Consider the following 20,330-nt stretch of genomic DNA (forward strand, 5'->3'; position numbering starts at 1 on the left):
ATGGCATTAGCTCTATGAGAAGCTTCAACATTGAACCAGAAGTATGTAAGTTCTTTGTGTATATACAAAGATGGATAAAATACCGTAACATCCCTGCTTTTGAAGGGCAACCAGTTCAGTAATAGGGTCAAAGTAAATTAATAATATGTCTTGAAAATAGAAATCTTTGTTATAATCCAACCATAGTTGTTTTGAGAGGATGACGGAAGAGGAATAGAAACCATGCAAGTTTAAGATCTTTTTAGCCAAGACTATAGTATGAACATAAACTGGAATTTTACACTTAAATCTTTTTTTTTCCTCAAGAATTTTATTAAGTATTTTTTTTTTTACTTGGGTACAGTTGAAACAATGTCACATTAGTTTCAGGTATACATTTTTATCCCATTTTGCTTTTCCAGGAAAGGATTTGAAATGATTTACAAGGTGAAATGAATGAGTAAATGAAAAAAGATAAAATTAACCCCAGAAAATAAAGAGAAGCCAGGAATAGAGTCAGAACTCAAAGCTATCAAGTCAGTCTGTAGCAGTTCTATCAGGGATACATTTGTCTCTCAGCCAGTGGTCAGAGCATGGAATGAATCCATTCAGCCCCAAAATACTCACTGAGCACATATTATGTGCCAAACATAAGTTAAACGTTTAACAATGACAGATTTATAGTATTTGTAAAGTAAAAACAAAACAGTTGCTCCCAATGAAATAGTTTCACCTAGAAAAATCTCCCCCATGGATTTTCAGAAGAGATACGGTACGTGTCTCTGCAGTTAGGTCTAGATTCCTAAGTATTCCCTAGATCAATGCAGTTAATCCATGCAATGCCAAGTGTCATATGCTGTTCTTTCAAGTCCCTCATGCAGGCTGGTGGTATTAGACAAAGCATGTTTCATCAAAGGTGTTTCGATGAGGAGTTAAAACAACACAGCTTAGGTACATAGCTCTCTGATTATCTGGCTTCATCCAAGAATAAAATTCTAGAATATTTAGAGGAAGCAGGCCGACCTTCATGCACAATTATTTGGATAATTGAACAAGTTGCCAGACTTGGCAATCAGTAAAAGGTGCTGAATCATGGGTTGGCTCTTTGACCAATCTACAGTTACCGTCTTTTTTTTTTTTTTTTTTAAGATTTTACTTATTTATTTGACAGAGAGAGAATGAGCACAAGCAGGGGGAGTGGCAGGCAGAGGAAGAGAGAGAAGCAGACTCCCCGAGGAGCAAGGAGCCCGATGTGGGGCTTGATCCCCAGGACCCTGGGATCATGACCTGAGCTGAAGGCAGACACTTAACTGACTGAGCCACCCAGGCGCCCCTACAGTTACCTTCTAATTAATAATACAATCCTTCTGGGTCTTTTTTTCTTTTTCTTTTTTCTTTCTTCTTCTTCTCCTCCTCCTCCCCCTCCCCCTCCTTCTCATGTCCAGCTTAGAGCCTGTGGTTTAAATAAGCCTGAGAATAGAATGGAAGAGGTAGTACTGCTTTCCACTTTGATGTGGGTGTCCTGTTCACCAGCCTCCGCAGGAGCAGGAGAAACAGAAGCCACAGATAGCTCTTTAAGAGTAAATCTCGACTGTAACAACGGAATGTTTAGGCAGATGTATTTATAACAGAATAAACAACAAACTCTGAAAAATCTACCAAAATGGCAAATCTCAGTATAAATTATCACCATGATCATTTTTTGCCTTCAATTAACTTTTAATAAATGCCTGTTCTGTGCCAGATACTCTGCTAGGGAGTTCTGAAATGCTTCAAAGTTGGTGTTAGTCATTTATTTTCTCAAAATATTGTTATGGTTGTTGGGTTTGCATCCAAACCTGTGCCCAGTAAGCTTTCAGTTACTCAGTTAGAATGAAGACTTTTTGCTCTTTTGGGTAGCTCAGAATTCTAGAAGATGCCCTGCTTTCTGAGGATAGAGAGAGGCCTCACAAACTGATGCACTCAGAACTCCCCTAGTTCTGTAATTCCTCTTATTCCAAAATCTGTCATTGCTTCTCAACTGCTTTTGGTGAATCACACTGCTGCAAGAGTAGCTCTGTCTAATTACGGCCCTTAAAAGCACAGAGCATAGAAATGGAAAACAACGCACTCTGAAATTTAGAGGAACTGTGGTTTTTCCAACCCATTGATTAACCCCGTGCTGTAAGTAGTGCTTGGAATGCTAATAGTTCATAATTTCCACCTTAATGTAAATGACAATTAAAATTACCTTGCCTTAAAAACAGAAAACAAAGCAAAAAAAGCATGCTATTCCTGATTCACATGTGCCTAATTCTCAACCTAGTAAAATGAGATGGTAATTTCAGTCCTGTCTAGGTAACCTGGAATCCTTACCATGTAAATTGAAGTCTTCATTGCTTTTCTTAGGGAAAGAGATGAAAGTTAAATGGGTCACTTTGTACTGAGAGAAACTTTAACCTTGTGCAGAGACCTTTATAAGGTAGTTCTGCTGTTGTTCCTTTGTCCATGTTCTGAAAATGGGTAAATCTGGAAAAGAACTTTGCTGCCCTTGAGAAAGTTACACATGTAGCAGATACTGAAAATGACTCCAGTGCCTTCAGTGTTGAATTGCCTACCAGATTCTAAGTATCGAAGAGTGAGAGCTCTATTTGTTTCTGTATCCATTACATAGTAACTTTGTTTTGCTCAAAGTTATTTTGTTAAGCCATGAATCACGGATATCAGCTATTGAGCTCTATTACATTAGGGAGCAGAGACTAGTTTAGAGATCTTTTATTGATGGGCTTTTTTTTAAAATTTAAGATTTTATTCATTTGAGAGAGAGCCAGGGAGCACAGGAGCGGGGGGGGTGGGGGTGGGGCAGGAGGGCAGGGGGAGGGGCAAAGGGAGAAGGAGGAGGGAGAAGCCGACTCCCTGCTGGGCGGGGGAGGCTCGATCCCAGGACCCCGGGATTATGACCTGAGCTGAAGGCAGATGCTTAACCATCTGAGCCACCCAGATGGCCCTTGATGGGCTTCTGTGTAAGAATATTCAGGAGAGTAAGGAAGACAGGAAACAGTCTCAACTGTTATACATCCAGACTTTGTGGAGATCTGGAATGACATTCAGGATATTACAGAAGTTCAGTCAGTGTCAGTTGTCCGTTTTTATTGACCATTTTATCCCCAGCACCCATGCTTGTCACATAGGATGTACTTAAATGTTATTAATGAATAAATTTCGGATACTAAGCTCTACTGTATCTATCCGTTCTCTTCCTCCTGTATTCCCAGCTAAATGTTAGTCAACAACACATCTTCTATTTACTTATAGCCTTTTCTGCCTCAAGGCCTCTGCTTATTCACTTCCCTCTGTGTATCTTTTCTTTTCTGTGCTATTGCTTTGTGTGCGGATTGTGTATCTCTCCAGTATGGAGCACTTTCTTAGAGCATAGTGACCAGGCTGCTATGGGTACCTTCGGTCGGGGGACTAGCCCTCATCCAGTTACCTGTGGTCACTAGCAAGGTCACAGGGTATGGTCTCGCTCATAAGAGGAATGCAGTTATGGCAGGCACTTAGAATATCATTCTGTAATATTAAATTAGAGTCTGACTGGTGTTCAGTCCCATTCCAGGTCAGATTGTAAGCAATGGGAGAACACCATATCAAGCTAGTTCATTGTTGTATTCCTAGACCGTGACACAGAGCTTGGCACATAGTAGGCACTGGAAGAAGTACTGGCTGAGTGCAGCCTGATGAAGGAGGACATTCTTTGATCTTAGATGTATCGGGTACTGCCTAATGGGCAAGGTTAAAGAGTAAGGCAAATGTACTTTAACAGTTTTTATCCTGTAAGTGAATCATTATAGCCAGTGGTAAAACACATAAAGCTTCTAAGTAGAGGAAGCTCAAATCCAGAAAGGCTCCATCCTCCTTCACTTTCGCATTGTGTTTGAAAGTAATGAGTATTACAGAACCTCAAATTATTGAGTGAATTCTGTCATTACAGTGGGACAGTTGCTTTAAGGCTACAAATCCCAGAGCTTTTTCCCACAGAATTGTCACCATCCTAAAAGGCTTCATAGCAACCCTTTAGAAGAGAAACCTCATGGGATTTGGATTTGTTGAAAGAGCTGCAACATGTTGGTGTGTTTAAATTGAACTGGAAGTGTAATTGGGAAATATTCCAGATTTGAAAAACAAAGGCATTCTTATGGATCATGTTTCTTGATTTCTGCATCCCTTTTTCCACTATCACACTCAGTTGCCGCCGCCACTTGACAAGGGTAGGTTCTATTTTTAATTCAACATAAGGATTAGGATTAAGAGACAGTTTTGCTTGACACTGTTTTGGAGGCCTAACTAATGTTCTTCTTGCTCCACATTTGGGTCTCATTTGATTAGTGGAGTGGTCCCAGGTCCCTGCCACTCTTGTTTGCACATGTTAGGGCTTCAGCAAACACCGATTTGAATTATCGATGTGAATTAACAAGGCCACTGTTGCAGGTTGCTTAACCTCATTTACTTTCGTTGTCACAGGTATCACCCTGAAACTGGAAAAACTATCTAATAAATGTTTTTCCATCTTGATTCCAGTTGAATAGGGAAGGAAAAATGGAAGTAATATGGAGGAGTCACACAGATGCATAACTCTAACTGGAAAATACCAGGCCGTGGGTTTTCTCTCTAATAGTAAAGTCAGGATGTTGTGTTGGTTGAGTGTAAGTGTTCGAACCACATGAACTTGGGTGAAAACCCTGGCTCTGTCACAGAACAATGTGACTTTAGACAAGTTCCTTAAACTTAGCTGGGTCTTACTGCCCCTTCTGTGAAATGGAGGGGACAATAGTGCCTCTTTCATGGGGGAGAGTAGTAGGATTTAAATGTGATAATGCATTGGAAGCCCTTGCTGCAGGGCCTGGCACAAAGTAAGCCCTCAGTAACTTTAGCTGGGTTTGTTACGATTGCTGTTATTGTCGAGAGTGTTGTTTTGAAAATGTAATTCTTTTCAACAACATTAGATGGTATCAGATAATTTGGTGACATTGGATAATATAAATGAGATTAGCGTTTTTTCTCCTGGTAACAGAAACAAACAATATAGTATTTTTTAAAGTAATGTAATTTTACACACCAATATTTAGGAGAGGAAGAGATACAGTTTATGTCTTTGAAATGTACAAGCTGCCACAGGCAAGCTTACAGGTTCTTCTTCTCTGTCCAGAGGTTAAGAAGAGCATCTTGATCTGTAAGTGCAAGATCTTTTATGCTAAATGGTTTCTGGAATTCATTAAGGCCTATCTAGGGAGGGATTTGATAGATCACACATGTAAAGAACTGTCTTTTTGTAGTGGGATTTCTGGTGATACTTTTACAAAAATTTTACAAATATGAGCATGAGAAATTCCTGATGAACTGAACTGATGTCTGAGAGGCATTGACACATTCTTATGTCTCCCTTGTGGTTATGTAGGTGAGACGGGCATCGGCAAATCCACGTTAATGGACACTTTATTCAACACCAAATTTGAAAGTGACCCAGCTACTCACAATGAACCAGGTGTCCGGTTAAAAGCCAGAAGTTACGAGCTTCAGGAAAGCAACGTACGGCTGAAGTTAACCATCGTTGATACCGTGGGATTTGGAGACCAGATAAATAAAGATGACAGGTACATCTTGGGATTTCATGGGGATATAAATGGATCAAGAGATGGCAGGACCTGTTCTGGGTAAATTCAAAGGCTAAATGTTCACTAGTTATGGGGCTGGTCTTCTGTTGCCTAAAAGAAAAGACATCCTTGTTCTCTGAGAAATTTTCTTGGAATGTTCTTCCCTGAGGTCAGAACCAGACAACACATTGATTCCAGCTAGTGTAAGGAAAAAAGGGATTTCTTAGAAGGAATAAGTTAGCTTACAGCGTTTTTCCAGGAGGGTCATGGAACTAGATGTGGGGGCTTTCCCAACGGGAAAAGCAATCTAGAGAAACACCCCAGTATTCTACAGGACAATTGGCAGAAGCCCCTGCCACCAGTCACCTTATATAATTTGGTACCCGTGACACTGCGGGGAGGTCTCTAGAACCTCCACCAGTTCTGTCCCGGATAACCACACGCCTTTACCATCACACTCGCAAGGAGAACAGGTGTGGCCTGTGTGTGGCCTCAGCTGTGTGGTGCTCACTCCCTGCTTCCAGGTCTTGTATGGCTGCGTCTGATTGGTAGAAACTAAACCACATCTACAACACGAGCTGCGAGAATCTGGGAAATGTGGTTTTTGTTTTTGTTTTTTGCAACTCTGCAAAATAAGAAGGCATTAAAGAGTAGAGGAATTCGGAATGAGCATCTGCCATGCTCTCTTAGTCCCTGAGGCAGATTGGGGTATTTGACTTAATCCCCAAATTCTTGCAGATTTCAATGAAAACTGAGAGTTGTTGAGAAATCATCTGTAAGAAGCCACAGCCCAGGATTTAGGAGACCTGGGTTATAGCCTGGATTCTGCCAATGACAAGCTATGGGACCGTGGCAATTTATCTCACTTTAAGGGAATGTTACTAGACGTGTGATACTGTGTACCGTCCTATTCTTAGGCAGAGGCCTAAGGAAGGACACTGTGAAAGGCAAGGCCTGGAAGAGGGTGTGGTAGTAAGGGGATTATCCTGTATTTTGAAGTCTTTAGTCAAAATGGTATTAACTCCTAAAACCTCAAAGTGAAGAAAGCATTTTTATGGAAGATCTGTTGGAAAAATCTTGATTTCCAGCTGAAACTGGATCTTGCTGTTGATGTCAGTGCTTGGTGTGAGGCACTGTGAGTCCTTCTGTGAAGTATCTGGGTCTTCCCCTAGGCTGCTAGAGAGGTGGGCAGCATGCTGGGTGTAGAATTGCCAAATCGAGTCTGAATGATTGTGGTTTCAGTCAAGCCTAATGAGGAATTTAGGTCGACTGGATTAAACTTTCCCTCTCTATCCAGTGGGGTTTGTTAAGCTATGAAGTAATTTATACAATAAACTGTATATGTGGAAGAAAGGACATGTCTAACCTGCTTAAGAAATAAGTTATTTTCTAAGAATTGTGTTCCAATAGTTTGTATGCAGATAGAGGCTACTACCTGTAAGTCAGTCTTATGTATTCATTCATTAAAACCCATTCAAATAAACTTGAAGATATAATTATAAAATAATACAGTTAGGTTTTATTTTTATAAAATGTGTACTCAATTTATAAAGCCAGGTAAGTTTGGCTCTTCTGAGTTGCTGTATGCCTTTATTTGAGGGAAGCTGTTAATCTTAAAACTACCTGGTGCTCAACCGATATGTTAACCTCAGTCCCCAAATATGTTCACACTCCTTTTCGAGATCATCCATCCTATTCATCATTCTTAACATCAAATATCTTATGACTATTTAAATATTTTATTCATTTTCTTTTTTTAAGATTTTATTTATTTATTTGAGAGAGAGAGTGAGAGAGAACATGAGAGGGGAGAGGGTCAGAGGGAGAAGCAGACTCCCTGCTGAGCAGGGAGCCCTATGTGGGACTTGATCCCGGGACTCTGGGGTCATGACCTGAGCCGAAGGCAGTCGCTTAACCACTGAGCCACCCAGATGCCCTATTGTATTCATTTTCAAAAGAAGTTAGAGAAAGTTAAAATTGTCGCAGGTCCAAAGATGATTCTAGAAGGGGGCTTCCAGAGACATTTTTGTGCAGTGACAACATAATGGGAATAAAACCCCAAGTCAGTAAGATACGTTTGCTTAGGGCTCAGAAATTTTATTAGTACCAGAGTTTGTTTTTTTAAGAATTTTCCTCAAAACTGTGTATATTGTATGCATATGTTTTATCAAGAGGAACTTGAACTATTTTTATCTAGAATGTGTATTGCCTAGAGATATTTTAACTACCCTGGTATATATGAGCAACACAGTAATTAGGAAGAAATATTTAATTCATTCTCTAGCTGAGCACTGAGCTCCATTTTATCTATAGAGCAATTTAAATGCTCTTCAATAAATATTGTCCTGTAATAATAGGAGCAATTGTTAGATGTAGTGAGAAGGATTTTATTTCGCATCTGGTCAAAATGAACTATCTGTACATTGTGCGGGGTGGGGGACAGCTAAGCTCAGACCCTGCAGCTGAGCTGTTGCTCTTAATTTATGACCTCAATGCCAAGGAATGATGGAGAGGTTACTGCCTGAAGGCTGTTTGTAATACCAAGTGAAATAGATGTCATGCTTGTGCACTCCCTGATTGGAAGGCAGTAACTGGACCTTTTCAGGATCCCTTCCTGCAGGAATGAGAACCATCTTCCAGCATCTTTCTGCTAAGACTCCATGTGCTCTTCCCGCTCAGAGTCATTGCCTCAGTGGCTGCACTGAATTGCCTCTCCCCAAGTGGGGATTTTCCTTCAGCCTGCTGGTTTTCACTGGCTGGCACTGAACAGCAAGTGGCTACTACAATACCAATTCTCCTATTTGCAGCTGGAGGCCTCTTTAAGAAATTATCTGACTCATTTGGGTCAAATAATAGTTTCCAAGGAGATTTAGAAGAGAGGAAGTGTGATATTAACCTAACCTAGATACCAAATATTTTTTTCTTCTGAAATTTCTTGACAGCTGTTGCATAACCTCTTTAAATGGCATTTAGAACTCTGTCCCCTAGAAGGCATTGTTGACATTGTTGACTCTAAACCCGAATGACTGTTGTTTAAAAAAAAATTTTTTTTTTCGGACAGTCTGCTTCCATAAAAGAATTGGAAGTGAGATATGCATTTTTGCATTGATATGTAACCGTATGGGAAGCAATGTGCTGTTTCTCTAAACCCATGATTATTTTTACTACTTTGCGGATGAGGCAAGCTTTTCTGCCATGAATGCAGGACTTCAAGAATGTCCTGGCTTGTTTATGTAGGCTTCAGTCATGTCAGCATTCCTGCATGAGTATCTGCCTGAGACTGAGCTAGCTAGAAGGAGGCAGGAAGAGAGATCTGGTAAGGTTTCCTGTTATGTTTAATAGCAAGATTAACTCTTCATGGTTTAAGGGCTTCTTTGTTTTGCTGTCTGTATTCTTCAGTGAAGAAGGGAAGGGGTCTGGAGAAGAAGGTAAACCAAGTTTTGTCATAGAACTGGAAATAGAATAATTCATTTGCCCCACATTTGGGAAATGGGAGAATGTCAATGGCATGTCACTAACTGTAATGATAATCAACCCTGAAAAGCATGAATAATTGAAATCCTCAAACTCACCAAATCTTTGTATCAGAGTTATAAAATGGTATTAAAGTGGACCATCTGGTCTTTAATTTCTGTTTTTATCACACTTTCTGATGGAGGTAGTTGAGAGATAAGGAAAACTAACCTTAACAGCAAGGTAGAGAAAAATAGATGGGAGGTATCTGGCCATATGTAAAATGGAGAGTCGGTCCCTGAACAATGGTGTTGGTTCTTTTGCAAGAATGATCAGTGGGTAGCTTGGGTGGATAGAAAACATTGTATAAAGTATCTTTTTCCATCAGTTTCAGGGTCAGCCTCTGTATTTTATTGTGGATTCTGTGGCTGGAGGTATATGAAAAAAATGAGTTGTGGGTAAAAAGGACTATCCCCATGCCTTAAAAGGAGACAATGTAAGGACTAGATTTGATTTTCCCTCCTCCATTTTCCTCTGCTTGGTATGACTGTAATCCAGAGAAGTTGGAATTGGCCAAACAGAAAATAAATGGGTGTCCTTTCTATAAGAATGGAAACTAGCAAAAGGCAAAATTGGGATTATACTTCCTTCTCTTTATGACTGTGAATGTAGATAAGAAGTGGAAAGGAGTAGGAGAAGAGGGGCAGATCATTTGTTTAAAGGATTATGAAGGGGAATACAAAACTACTGGCTGACTTAAACACAGGGAATACTGATTTTGGTAAATAGTTCTCCTGAAATACATTTCTTTTTAATTTGTTATAACAATTAGAAGTTAAAATTGATGGAATTTCATGCTTGATTGTATGTGTTGTGGGGGAGTAAAAGGGGAGGTCCCCGGGTGGTGTGCATGGGGGTGCCATTCACCAAGCGAAGGAATACAGGGAAGTGTGGGTTTGGGGGCAGGATGAAGAGTAGTCCCATCTTGGACACATTTAGTTAGAAGAGCCAATGGAGATATCTCGTAAGCAGTTGGATGAATGGTGCTGAAACTTGAGTGAAAGATCTGGGCTATGAGCAGAGATTTATGAATTATCATCACTTAGATAGTAAGTAAAACACAGGAGTAAATGTGATTTTTCAGGGAGATCACGTAAAGGGAAAAGAAGGAGATTGGAAGATTAGCCAGAGCTCCCTGACAGGGGAAGGCAGAAGGAAACCCAAGATGTAAGCGGAGAACAAAAGGTTTCTTGGGATATATTGAATCCAGGGCAGAAAGCATTCCTCCCTGGAAAAGGAGAGGTGTTACGCTTCCCATAATCTTGGAGGATCAGAATCAACACCAGGGGCAAGAGGGAAATTAATAGAAAGCAGAAACATACTTGGAGCACTGTTGGGGAGGTGGTGCTGAGAGGCTAAAAATGAACTGGTGAGGCAGGAAGGAGCAATTGCTTGTGAGCTGCTTTTCCTTTCCTTTCCGAAGAGGGTGTTGGAGAAAGACCCTGGTGTCCCCAACACTTGCCTCAGTGTCCGGAGACGGAAAGATGAGGCCTTGGGCTGGCACGGGTGGACCTTGGTGGAGTGCAGGGCACAAGCTCAGCAGCAGAATGGTTACCATGAGCCAGGTGAGGGTAGGGTTCCTTTTTCCCCCTTCTCTTTCTAAAAAGTCAGGCTTGCTTTTCTCCTATATGTTTTTTATTATTTTTTATTATATTACTGTGAAATAGTTATATCCTACTCTTCTGTGCTAGTCCTTTACACATATTAGCTTATTTGCCACAGTAGCTCTCTGATATAGGTACTTTTTTGTCCTTGATTTACCTATGAGGAAATTGAGACACAGAGATGTTTAGTAACTTGCTCAAAGTCACATAGGTAGTAAATTTGTGGAGTTGAAGTTGGTTTGGCTTGAATCCATGCTTCTAACCACTATCCTATGATAATATTATTAATATTGTTATGTAATACCTACCTGTGTTTTAAAGTGCAAAATATAGAAGAAATTTATCACTTGCTCATTCTTTCTATTAGAATTTATTGGGATTTCTGTTGTCGTATTTAGAACTTTGTTATTACAGAGGCATATCCTGCTTTTTCTTTAAACCACTAGAGATTTTGTCTGCTCAAATTGAATCAGTGGATTGTGATGAGTCACCAAGGAAAAATATCAAAAAACTTTTTTCTGAGTGCTTTCAGTTTTTGGTTATAAATATATTTTTTGTTTTGTTTGTTTGCTCTCTCAGGTTATCTGCTGTCATCCACATTATCAAAGATTTGTAGTTCCCTTTCAAGGATTTCAGTTTAATATATGAGTTAGGGGAGCCAAGTGTTGAAAGGTTTTTATTTCTGACTTCTGAGCAGTCCCCTGGAGACCTGAAAGTTTATAGCTTTTCCACAATGACCTACCTAATGTACTGCTGAGTCCCTGGAGAACATCTGGTTTATTGAATGCATATTCCCAATATACTATTAATGATTATGGTCAATTAATAGAATCATACGTAATTATTCAAAACAGATTTGAATTTGAATTATGATTTGCTGAGAAGGGTTACAAAGTTTATCTTCCAACCATAAAATTTCAGAGTTGGAAGTAATCTTGAAGCTCCTAATCACCCAGGCCCCTCAGTTTATAGATGAAGCTGTGGAGGGAGCACGGAAGAGCTCCCACTAGGTGATACCATTGCCTGAAATTGAAAACCACTTTCCTTTTGTGCACCAAAGTCAATCAGTTGGCAGAGGCTGTCAGAATCACTTTATTAAGACAGATTCTGAGACTCCGTTTTAGCCCAGCAGGAGAGAATGCCACAATCTCTTAGTAGTGTCTTCCATGGGAAGTGACAGCATGGTTCACATATTTATAATCTCTGTTTTAAAGGATGAATGTTAGCCAGGAGAATACTAGGAAGAGGTCTGTTCCCGGTACGGGGGCTAGCGTGAACAAAGGCACAGAGGCAGATGAAAGCTTCGTGTGTGTGACTGGGACAGAAGCGGCGAGCCAGGGAGGGAGTGGGAGAGAGGAGCTTGAGAGATGTTCAGGCACCAGGGATGGAAGGCCCGGGATGCCCAGGTAAGGCTTTGGGGCTTTAGCTCATAAGCAAGGGAGCCATTGGAGACTTTACAGAAGGATTGTCCTGCACTGAACTGCATGAGAGGTTTACGGCTAGAAACATGCTCATTTGAAGGTGTGTTTTACAGAACATTCTTCTGCATTCTAGCTATAAGCCAATAGTGGAGTATATTGATGCCCAATTTGAGGCCTACCTGCAAGAGGAATTGAAGATCAAACGTTCTCTCTTCAACTACCACGACACCAGGATCCACGCATGCCTCTACTTCATTGCCCCCACTGGCCATTCCCTGAAGTCTCTGGATCTAGTCACCATGAAAAAGCTGGATAGCAAGGTACCCACTACCACCCTGGCCACTGTCCCCTCTCCTTTTAGATCACCTTTATCTGAAGGCCCTGACTTATTTTCTCCTTTTAATGTCATTTGGTTGTATTGTTTTGTTTTACAAGACTGTTTTCCAAGCAGTTTTAGGTTCACAGCAGGGTTAAGAGGAAGGTACAGAGATTCCCGTATACCCCTGCCCCCACATCAACACCCCCACCCGATGGGCACGTTGTCACAGTGGGTGCACCTACATTGACACGTCAGCCCCCCAAAGTCCATGTTTATATTAGGGTTCCCTCTTGGTGGTATACATTCTGTGGGCTGGGACACATCTATAAAGACCTGTATTCCTCATTATAGTACACAGAGTACTTTTCCTGCCCTAAAACTCCTCTGTGCTCTTGCCTATTCATCCCTCCCCCCTTCCTCCAACCCCCTAATTGTCTTTCCTGGTTTAAGGAACAATAGGGTTTAGCAATGTGAGAAAAATGCTTCAAAACCTCTGGATGTTAGGCTAAACAAAATAAAACAAACAAAACCATGGAGCTCTTTACCAGGTATTTTTAGTTCTTAAATTAGCACCAATGGGTGCTCTGATGAGGGATGGGGAATTAAATAGTGGAGGCACCTAAAAGGTCATAGGAGGGGTTAAATTTAGGGAGATTGAAATACAAAGTCACCATTTGTTTATTTTCTTAAAAGCTTTCTTTAAATTTCTTTGTTAAAAGTCTTTAAAAGTTTGGCTTTAATATGAAGTTTTGAGTGGAAAAAAAAAGGTGTTAATTTTTTTTTTTTTTTTACTTAGGTGATAAGGGCAGTCCGATTCCTTAGATTTAAAACTGAACTGTACCCGTGTGTTTTTACAAAGTAGTTTCCGTTTGACACCTGAGCTTTCCACATTAATAACTTCTCCCTTTCACAACATTTGAAGGAAAGTCCTGATAAGTTTGATAACGTTTAGTGACCTACTTTACAATTAATTTGATTTTTTCATTTTGAAATAAATGGAAGACAGTACATTCTGAAAACAAAGAAGCAAACGACAATGGGAAGGACCCCCCAAAAGAAGCTGTGGTGTTTTCTCTCCTAACCTTCTTTTTGAGTTCCATGAAGAGTCTTACCATCTCTAGAGGGTTTTGTTGGGTGTAATTTTTTTGTCTAAACAACACTGTCGGAAAGATGCTCTCTCTCCAGAGGAACATGACAGAGAACACTCGGAAGAGCAGCCTGTCCCCACGGCCTCTGTCTGGACTTGCGGCCAAAGCGCCGGCCGTGGCTGACGCAGAGCCAGGCTCCTAGGCTTCCAGCACGTGCAGACGCTCGGGTTTACAGAAACATAGTCTGATGGCCTGAGTGGATTACCGCAGCTGGAGTGCTCTCCCGAGAACACACGGAAACCCTTCTCCATCACATTTGTTTCAGCTGCATTTAGCCACGGACGGCGGAAGGATCTGGGCTGCGAGGCAGGCTCCCTGGGCTGTCCTGTCCTGGCCACAGGGCTGGGGGACAGGCAGGGACGGAGGAGGGCTCCTGACTGAGGCCACGTCGGTGGGCCAAGCCAGGCTAATATTCAACAACAGGGTTATGCTTAGTAGAGTTGAGTTAAAAAGGGAAAAAAGGAACGAAAATACGGCAAAGTAAACACAGCTGGAAACAAACTAACAAAAAAGTCCCCAGAAAGCAAGTTAAACTGCCTTCAAAGAATCACTATTGCTGTAGAGCTGGGCATGCTGGAGAGCATCTGAAAATGGTATTTGCAAAAAGGTTTGTTGATACAAGCAAAGTGAAGAGTTCAGGCTCTTAACTATATAGGTCACAAATATATGATAATTCCAGAAAAGATTTTTCAAGCACTTGCTACCAAGGAAGATTTTTTTTTTTTAAGTTTATTTATTTGTCAGAGAGAGAGACAGAACACTGGCAGGCGGAGTGGGAGAGGGAAAAGCAGGCTCCCTGCCGAGCAAGGAGCCCCATGCGGGACTCCATCCCAGAACCCTGGGGTCATGACCTGAGCTGAAGGCAGACGCTTAACTGACAGAGCCACCCAGGCCCCCCAAGGAAGAAGATTTTAAATCTAAATTGCTTTGTTCATCTATCTACTCTGATCAGAGTGGCCCAAGAAACTATGACGCTCTGCCATTTTGTCTGTAATATTAACTGAATGCTAAGTGTGTACAAAAGATAGCCAGTAAGAACAACGGGCTAGTGTTTTGTTCCTCGGGTCCTGACCCACACATTTCCCCACCACCAGTGTGTTTCTCGGTCTGTGACTTGCTGGATGAGCCTAGGCACAATGAGGGTAGGAGTGGGTAGAGGAATAGGGGAAGAATAGGTTTTTCTATCCACATGTCTCCTCATTGTGATGTATCAGAGATTTTGATTTGGCTCTTGGAATAAAAGGAGAAGCAAAGGAAGTAAAACATGACCAAGAAAACCTCCTTAAAGACTCCCTCATTCTCTTGCTAGGACGGCTTTCTCACCAAGTCTGTCTCTCTTTGCCCTGAGCTGGGTGGAAAGCATGGCCCCAGGTATTGGATGTCCGTAGTGTCTTATGAAAGCGCTGTACCTACCACGGAGTGGAGGACAGTTAATCTTAAAAAAGGAATTTTAAAAAATGTGCTGTGTGGACAGTGCTGGGGAAAGTTGGAAGAATGACTGACGTTGGGGTTTGGGGCTTGTGCTTGAGGGTGTCCCTGGCTTTCACGCTGGGCTTTCTGCCACGGTTGTCAAACTTGGCCTTCTTCCTGGTCTTTGTAGCCTGTGCCCTGAAAGTGAGCCTTGTCTTTGGCACCAGGTCTCATTCTGGTATGAAGAAGTAATGTGATAGAAACCAGTGTTTCAAGAGAATTAGTTGGTATGATTTTGAGAATTTTAAAAGTAGGTGAAACTGTTTTTGTTTCAGTGAATACATAGATTCTCCACTCCTAGCAGTCATTAGAAAAAAAGAGAGGATGTTATCCTGGGAGAGTTGGATATTCCACTGTTCTGACTAACACAGTCTTGGCTATTACACTGTTAGGAACATGCTAAAATCAAGCTCCTAAAGTAGCTGGGAGGGGTCTAAAAGGAGTGGTTGGTTATTGAAAGAATAGGCTTTGTTATCGCTATTTGTCATAGAGTAACACTTCCTTCTAGTCTGTTAAAAAAAAGAAAAAAAAATGAGGTAGCACAGAAGAGGAAATTACAAGTATGCTCTCAGTGCCGGATGGGAGGAAGTAAAAGTGTTCACAGATGGAGCTAAAAGATTATCCCATATCTTCTTAATTTTGCATCTGGGCAGAAAGTCTGATTTTCAATATCATCTCTGTTTTTTAAGTGAAGCTTTACAATTTTTGTTGTTTATTATGTTTCATTCATTTGTCTTATTTTTCTTACATTGGAATTGTGTAAAAATAGATGTGTTTGTTTTATAGGTGAACATCATTCCAATAATTGCAAAAGCTGACACCATTGCCAAAAATGAACTGCACAAATTCAAGAGTAAGATCATGAGTGAACTGGTCAGCAATGGAGTCCAGATATATCAGTTCCCCACAGATGAAGAAACGGTGGCGGAGATTAATGCAACAATGAGCGTAAGTCCTCAAGTTAGGAAGAACCTACCGGTAATTTTCCTGAAAGCTTTTCTTGGCAGCAGCATTGTAGAGTGACTAGAACCCTGGACCGGGAATCTGATTCTTCAGTGTGGTCCAGCCCTGTCACTATGGCAAGGCATTTAACCACCCTGCTCCTCAGTGTCTCCATCTGTCAAATGGGAAACTTAGGCAAGCTAATCTCCAGTTTCCTTCCCACTCCAACAGATAAGATTTCTATAGCCAGTCTTGTGGGAAGGGAATGCCTGCCCGCACCATCTCATACAAAGCAGCTTACAGAAAATAGATCTCTGCTTGTTTCTGGCATTGTTGGCGGAAATATGTCCACCTGCCTCATTTTGACTTCTGTGATGGGTTCCTGCCTTTCCCCCCTTTCTGCTTCTCCCTCCTTTCTGCTTCTCCTACCCTTTCCTGAACCATTGGGTTAACTGGCAGTCGAGGTATAATTTCTTCACCTCACAGGCAGGATGGTCAGAAGAGAAAGGACAAAAGCTTCAGCAATTCTTAGGTGCACCTGCGATATGATGTCTCGTGGTGAGCCTCCATGCTGCCCGCTGACGCCTGCATCTTTCCCACTGCCTCTTTTGTATCTCACAGGCATGGCTCATCTCTGGGCCACAATTACTATACTTTTTTTTTTTTCCACTTAGGAATGCATAACTTCTGTAAAAGTAGCGTTCTTTGCACGTAGTAGATGCCCAATGATGGTTTTTGGAATTCTTAAAATTGTAGCTTAGCTTCAGTGAAATGCAATTAGAAGCTATTAAGTAAGTTGCCTTTCCCTGGATACGTGCTAAAAAATGATCCAAAAGGATGCTGTTGGGCAGCAGAAGTCAGTCTAAGTTGTAGTAGGTTGAGCTATGTTCTACTTCCCTTAGATCTGGTCATGAAAAGTGTCTAATGAAGTCGTTAAATGCACTAAAGGCACTGTTTTGTTTTTTTTTTAATTAACAGCTTTATTGAGATATAATTGATATACTGTACAATTTACCCATTTAAAGCATATAATTCAGTGGTTTTTAGTATATTCACAGGGTTGTACAACCATTGCCACCATCAATTTTAGAACCTTTTCATCACCCCAAAAAGAAACTGTGTACCTTTTAGCAGTCAACCCTCTAACCATTCCAGCCCTAGGCAGCCACCACTCAACTTTCTTATCTCTATAGATTTGCCTATGCTAGACATTTCATATGAAGGGGACTCCTACTGAAGCTCATCTGGAGAATTAAATGCCTTGGTCAAAGCCAGCTAATAGCAGCACTGAGATTTCAACCCTGGTCCCACATCTGTGTTGTTTGCCATCATAATTTAGGAGAACAGGGTTATACCACAAAACTCCTTGTTTCTTCGGTTCAACATACAGACTTTTCTTTTTTTTTTTTTCTTTTTCTTTTCTTTTTAAAGATTTTATTTCTTTATTTAAGGGAGAGAGACAGAGAGAGCATGAGCTGGGGGAGAGGGACAAACAGACTCCCCTCCAAGCAGGGAGCCCGATGTGGGGCCCGATCCCAGGACCCCAGGATCACGACCCGAGCCAAAGTCAGACGCCCAACTGACTGAGCCACCCAGGCGCCCCCAACATACGGACTTTTCTGTGTAGCGCTGTTTCTTCCTTAAGTTATTCCTGATATGCCTAGGACTTTGGAAGTCAATGCAGCTCCTCCCCTCTCTGGGACTATTGTATGAATTTAAAATTTAGGAACTTATTAAAGCAAAGATAGCCCAGCTCCACTCTGTTCTAGTCTGGTCACAGTCTGAGTTGTATGACCCACTGTGGCTGCCATGCTCCTGTGGTCAGGATAGTAAAGCCTCTGGAACTTCTGGAAACTGGGAAGCAGATTCTTCCTGAGGAGATGGCCTGAGGGGGTGTGAAAGGAAGGTTGTCATAGGGGAGAGTGACTGCTCTTATTCAAAAGACAGAGCTGAAACCAACAGTGAACGGCAGTGAGGGGTTTGGCCATCAGGACCACCGCAGCATAGCAAGCACCCCGTGGAAGGAGCGTGTTCCCACTGCCGGGGGGTGGACCACAGATTCTGAATCAAAGCACTTAGAAGAGCTGTGGTAGAGGGAGTTCCTAAGCAGGATCGAAACAGGTAGCATGTGAGGTCTTCTCCACGTCTAGAACTCTCTGGTTGTGAGTACCGAGAGCTTTCTTAATAATCATAGCGCCTGACGTTTCTGACATCTATGGAGCATTTACTGTGCACCAGCCGCTGCTTGAGGCTTCATTTACATTTAGTGCCCACACCAATCCCGTGGGTAGGTATTCAGGTGAGAGGAGACGGCAGCCCGCCCCTCACGTGGCACAAATGTCAGCGGGGCCGATGGGAGTGACGCCCGCAGAGCAGCTAGCTCGTGTTATGGTGTTGTCAGGAGCTCGGGCGGGGCAGCACTGTTTATTCTGTTGCAGAGCCGTGATTTGGGATGTCAGTGTAGGATTCGAGAAATAACGTGAATGAATATCTTCTAATTTTTTCTTTATTTCCCTTCCCATCCTCTTAAATCATTTTGGATGGTCATGCAACTAAATTTGTGTTAAATTTCTTGGAAAGAAAAGAGCCATGAATCTTGGCTCTTTCTCTCTTTATCTGATTAATTGAGCTGGTTGTCCCAAATTAATCTTGTTCTTCAACAAGAAATTGTTTTTTAGGCTCTCCATTGCAAGCAATTCCTGGTGATGAAATCCCACGTGATAGGTGGAAAACAGATTTCTTTGGCAGTTGCTTTTGTCCCTTAGGGTGAGCAGAGAAAACGGTTTTCTTGGGTCATTACACCAAAATGTTGGCTGGAAGGGTCCTGGTGCTCCTCAACTTCAGGGAGCATGTTACAGTTCCAGACTCAGAGTCTGAGAAAGAGAATGTGCTTTCTTCCTTTCTCCAGAGTGTGAGATGAACCAGAAAATAGAACTATCTTGAGCATCTTCGAAATACCACTTGGGCAGCCTGGGGGGTTATGCCCTCTGTGGGAGAGGATTTGGCTTTGAAACATTCTTGTCTTTCTCAGCTTCTCTGCAGTAGAAGAGCAGTGGATCAAGGAACTCGAGATAATATGTCTCGGAACAGCCATTTCAAATCTTCTTATTCTTATATGCTAATAGAAAAAAGGTGGAATTACTATCCCTTTCATCCCCTACTCCCAGAATGTAGCCATAGGTACCAAAGAAATCAATGTGGAACAGTCCGTTGTCTTGAACACCACCTCTGCTTGAGATAAGTCTGGGCTGCAAGGCTTGGGCCAGTAATTTGGTCTAAAGTGTATTTCTGACTTGAATTTTGTGCAATGGCCAACTATCTAAAGCAATGCTGTTCAATAGAAATATAATATGAGTCACACAAGTAATTTAACATTTTGCAGTAGTCACATTTAAAAAGGTAAAAAGGGGCTGCCTGGGTGGCTCAGTCAGTTAAGCATCGGACTCTTGGTTTCGGCTTAGGTCCTGATCTCAGGGTTGTGAGATCAAGCCCCATGTCGGACTCTGTGCTCAGCATAGAGTCTGCTTGGAATTCTTTGTCCCTTTGCCCTTCCCTCTGGGCTCTCTCTCTCAAAATAAATAAATAAATCTTTAAAAAAATGTGGCGGAAGTGGCATTATAAAAAAAAAAGTAAAAGGGAATGTGAAATTAATTTAAAAGCCTTGCTGAATATATTCAAAATATTATCATTTCAACATGTAATCAATATAAAAATTAATGAGATACTTTGACAGTAAGTCTTTGAAATCCAATGTATATTTTATAATTACAGCATATCCCAATTTGGATGAATACTCAAGTTGCTTCTAACATACTTGAAAGTTTTTCAATATGAAATAACTACCAAAAAGATAAGTTTCCTCTAATGTTTGCACCCACATTGAGCAAACTGGTTCTTTTCTTAGAAGATTTGAGTTTGAAGCAAAATGAAGTGTGGTCCCCAAACAACAGAATTTTATTTAATGGAAAAATATTTTATCTTCCATTTTAAAATTTAAGTGTAAATGAATTAAAAGTAAATAAAATTAAAAATTCAGTGTCTTAATCCCACAAGCCTCATTTCAAGTGCTCAGTGGCCACACATATTAGTGGCTGTGGTCTTGTACAACACGAGTCTGAAGCTTCCTGTGTGGGTGCAGACTCCTGCCGCTTCCCTTGAAGCTAGCTCCTATCACCTAGTCCGTATTTGGTTGTAGAAAGGGTGGGGTGCACGCAGCCCAACCCCACTGACCTGCAGAGCCCCAACCCTCTCCTCCCTCTCCTCCCCTCCCTCCCTGTTTTCTCCTGCCACCAAGTGAGGCCTGC

General features: G+C 41.5%; 1 protein-coding gene across 5 annotated transcripts in view; it reads left to right on the forward strand.

Moving 5' to 3' along the window:
• SEPTIN11 (septin 11) overlaps window positions 1-20,330 on the forward strand; it is a 138,936-nt gene that overhangs the window by 48,883 nt on the left and 69,723 nt on the right. For 4 of the 5 annotated variants that reach the window (XR_006791799.3, XM_045880944.3, XM_045880942.3 and 1 more), the window contains exons 3-5: window positions 5,414-5,609; window positions 12,281-12,467; window positions 15,871-16,032. Coding sequence is in view for 4 of the 5 variants with exons in the window: in XM_045880944.3 (XP_045736900.1) it covers window positions 5,414-5,609; window positions 12,281-12,467; window positions 15,871-16,032 (545 nt within the window). In the remaining variant the exon portion in view is untranslated. Of the gene's footprint in view, window positions 1-5,413; window positions 5,610-11,978; window positions 12,133-12,280; window positions 12,468-15,870; window positions 16,033-20,330 lie in introns of those variants that run through there. The other variant, XM_064584657.1, reaches the window with a different exon arrangement.

This window comes from Mirounga angustirostris, unplaced genomic scaffold, assembly GCF_029215605.1.
Source record: "Mirounga angustirostris isolate CCGP_5_RB_7025 unplaced genomic scaffold, mMirAng1.0.hap1 SCAF_2, whole genome shotgun sequence".
In the NCBI taxonomy this organism is placed as follows: domain Eukaryota; kingdom Metazoa; phylum Chordata; class Mammalia; order Carnivora; family Phocidae; genus Mirounga; species Mirounga angustirostris.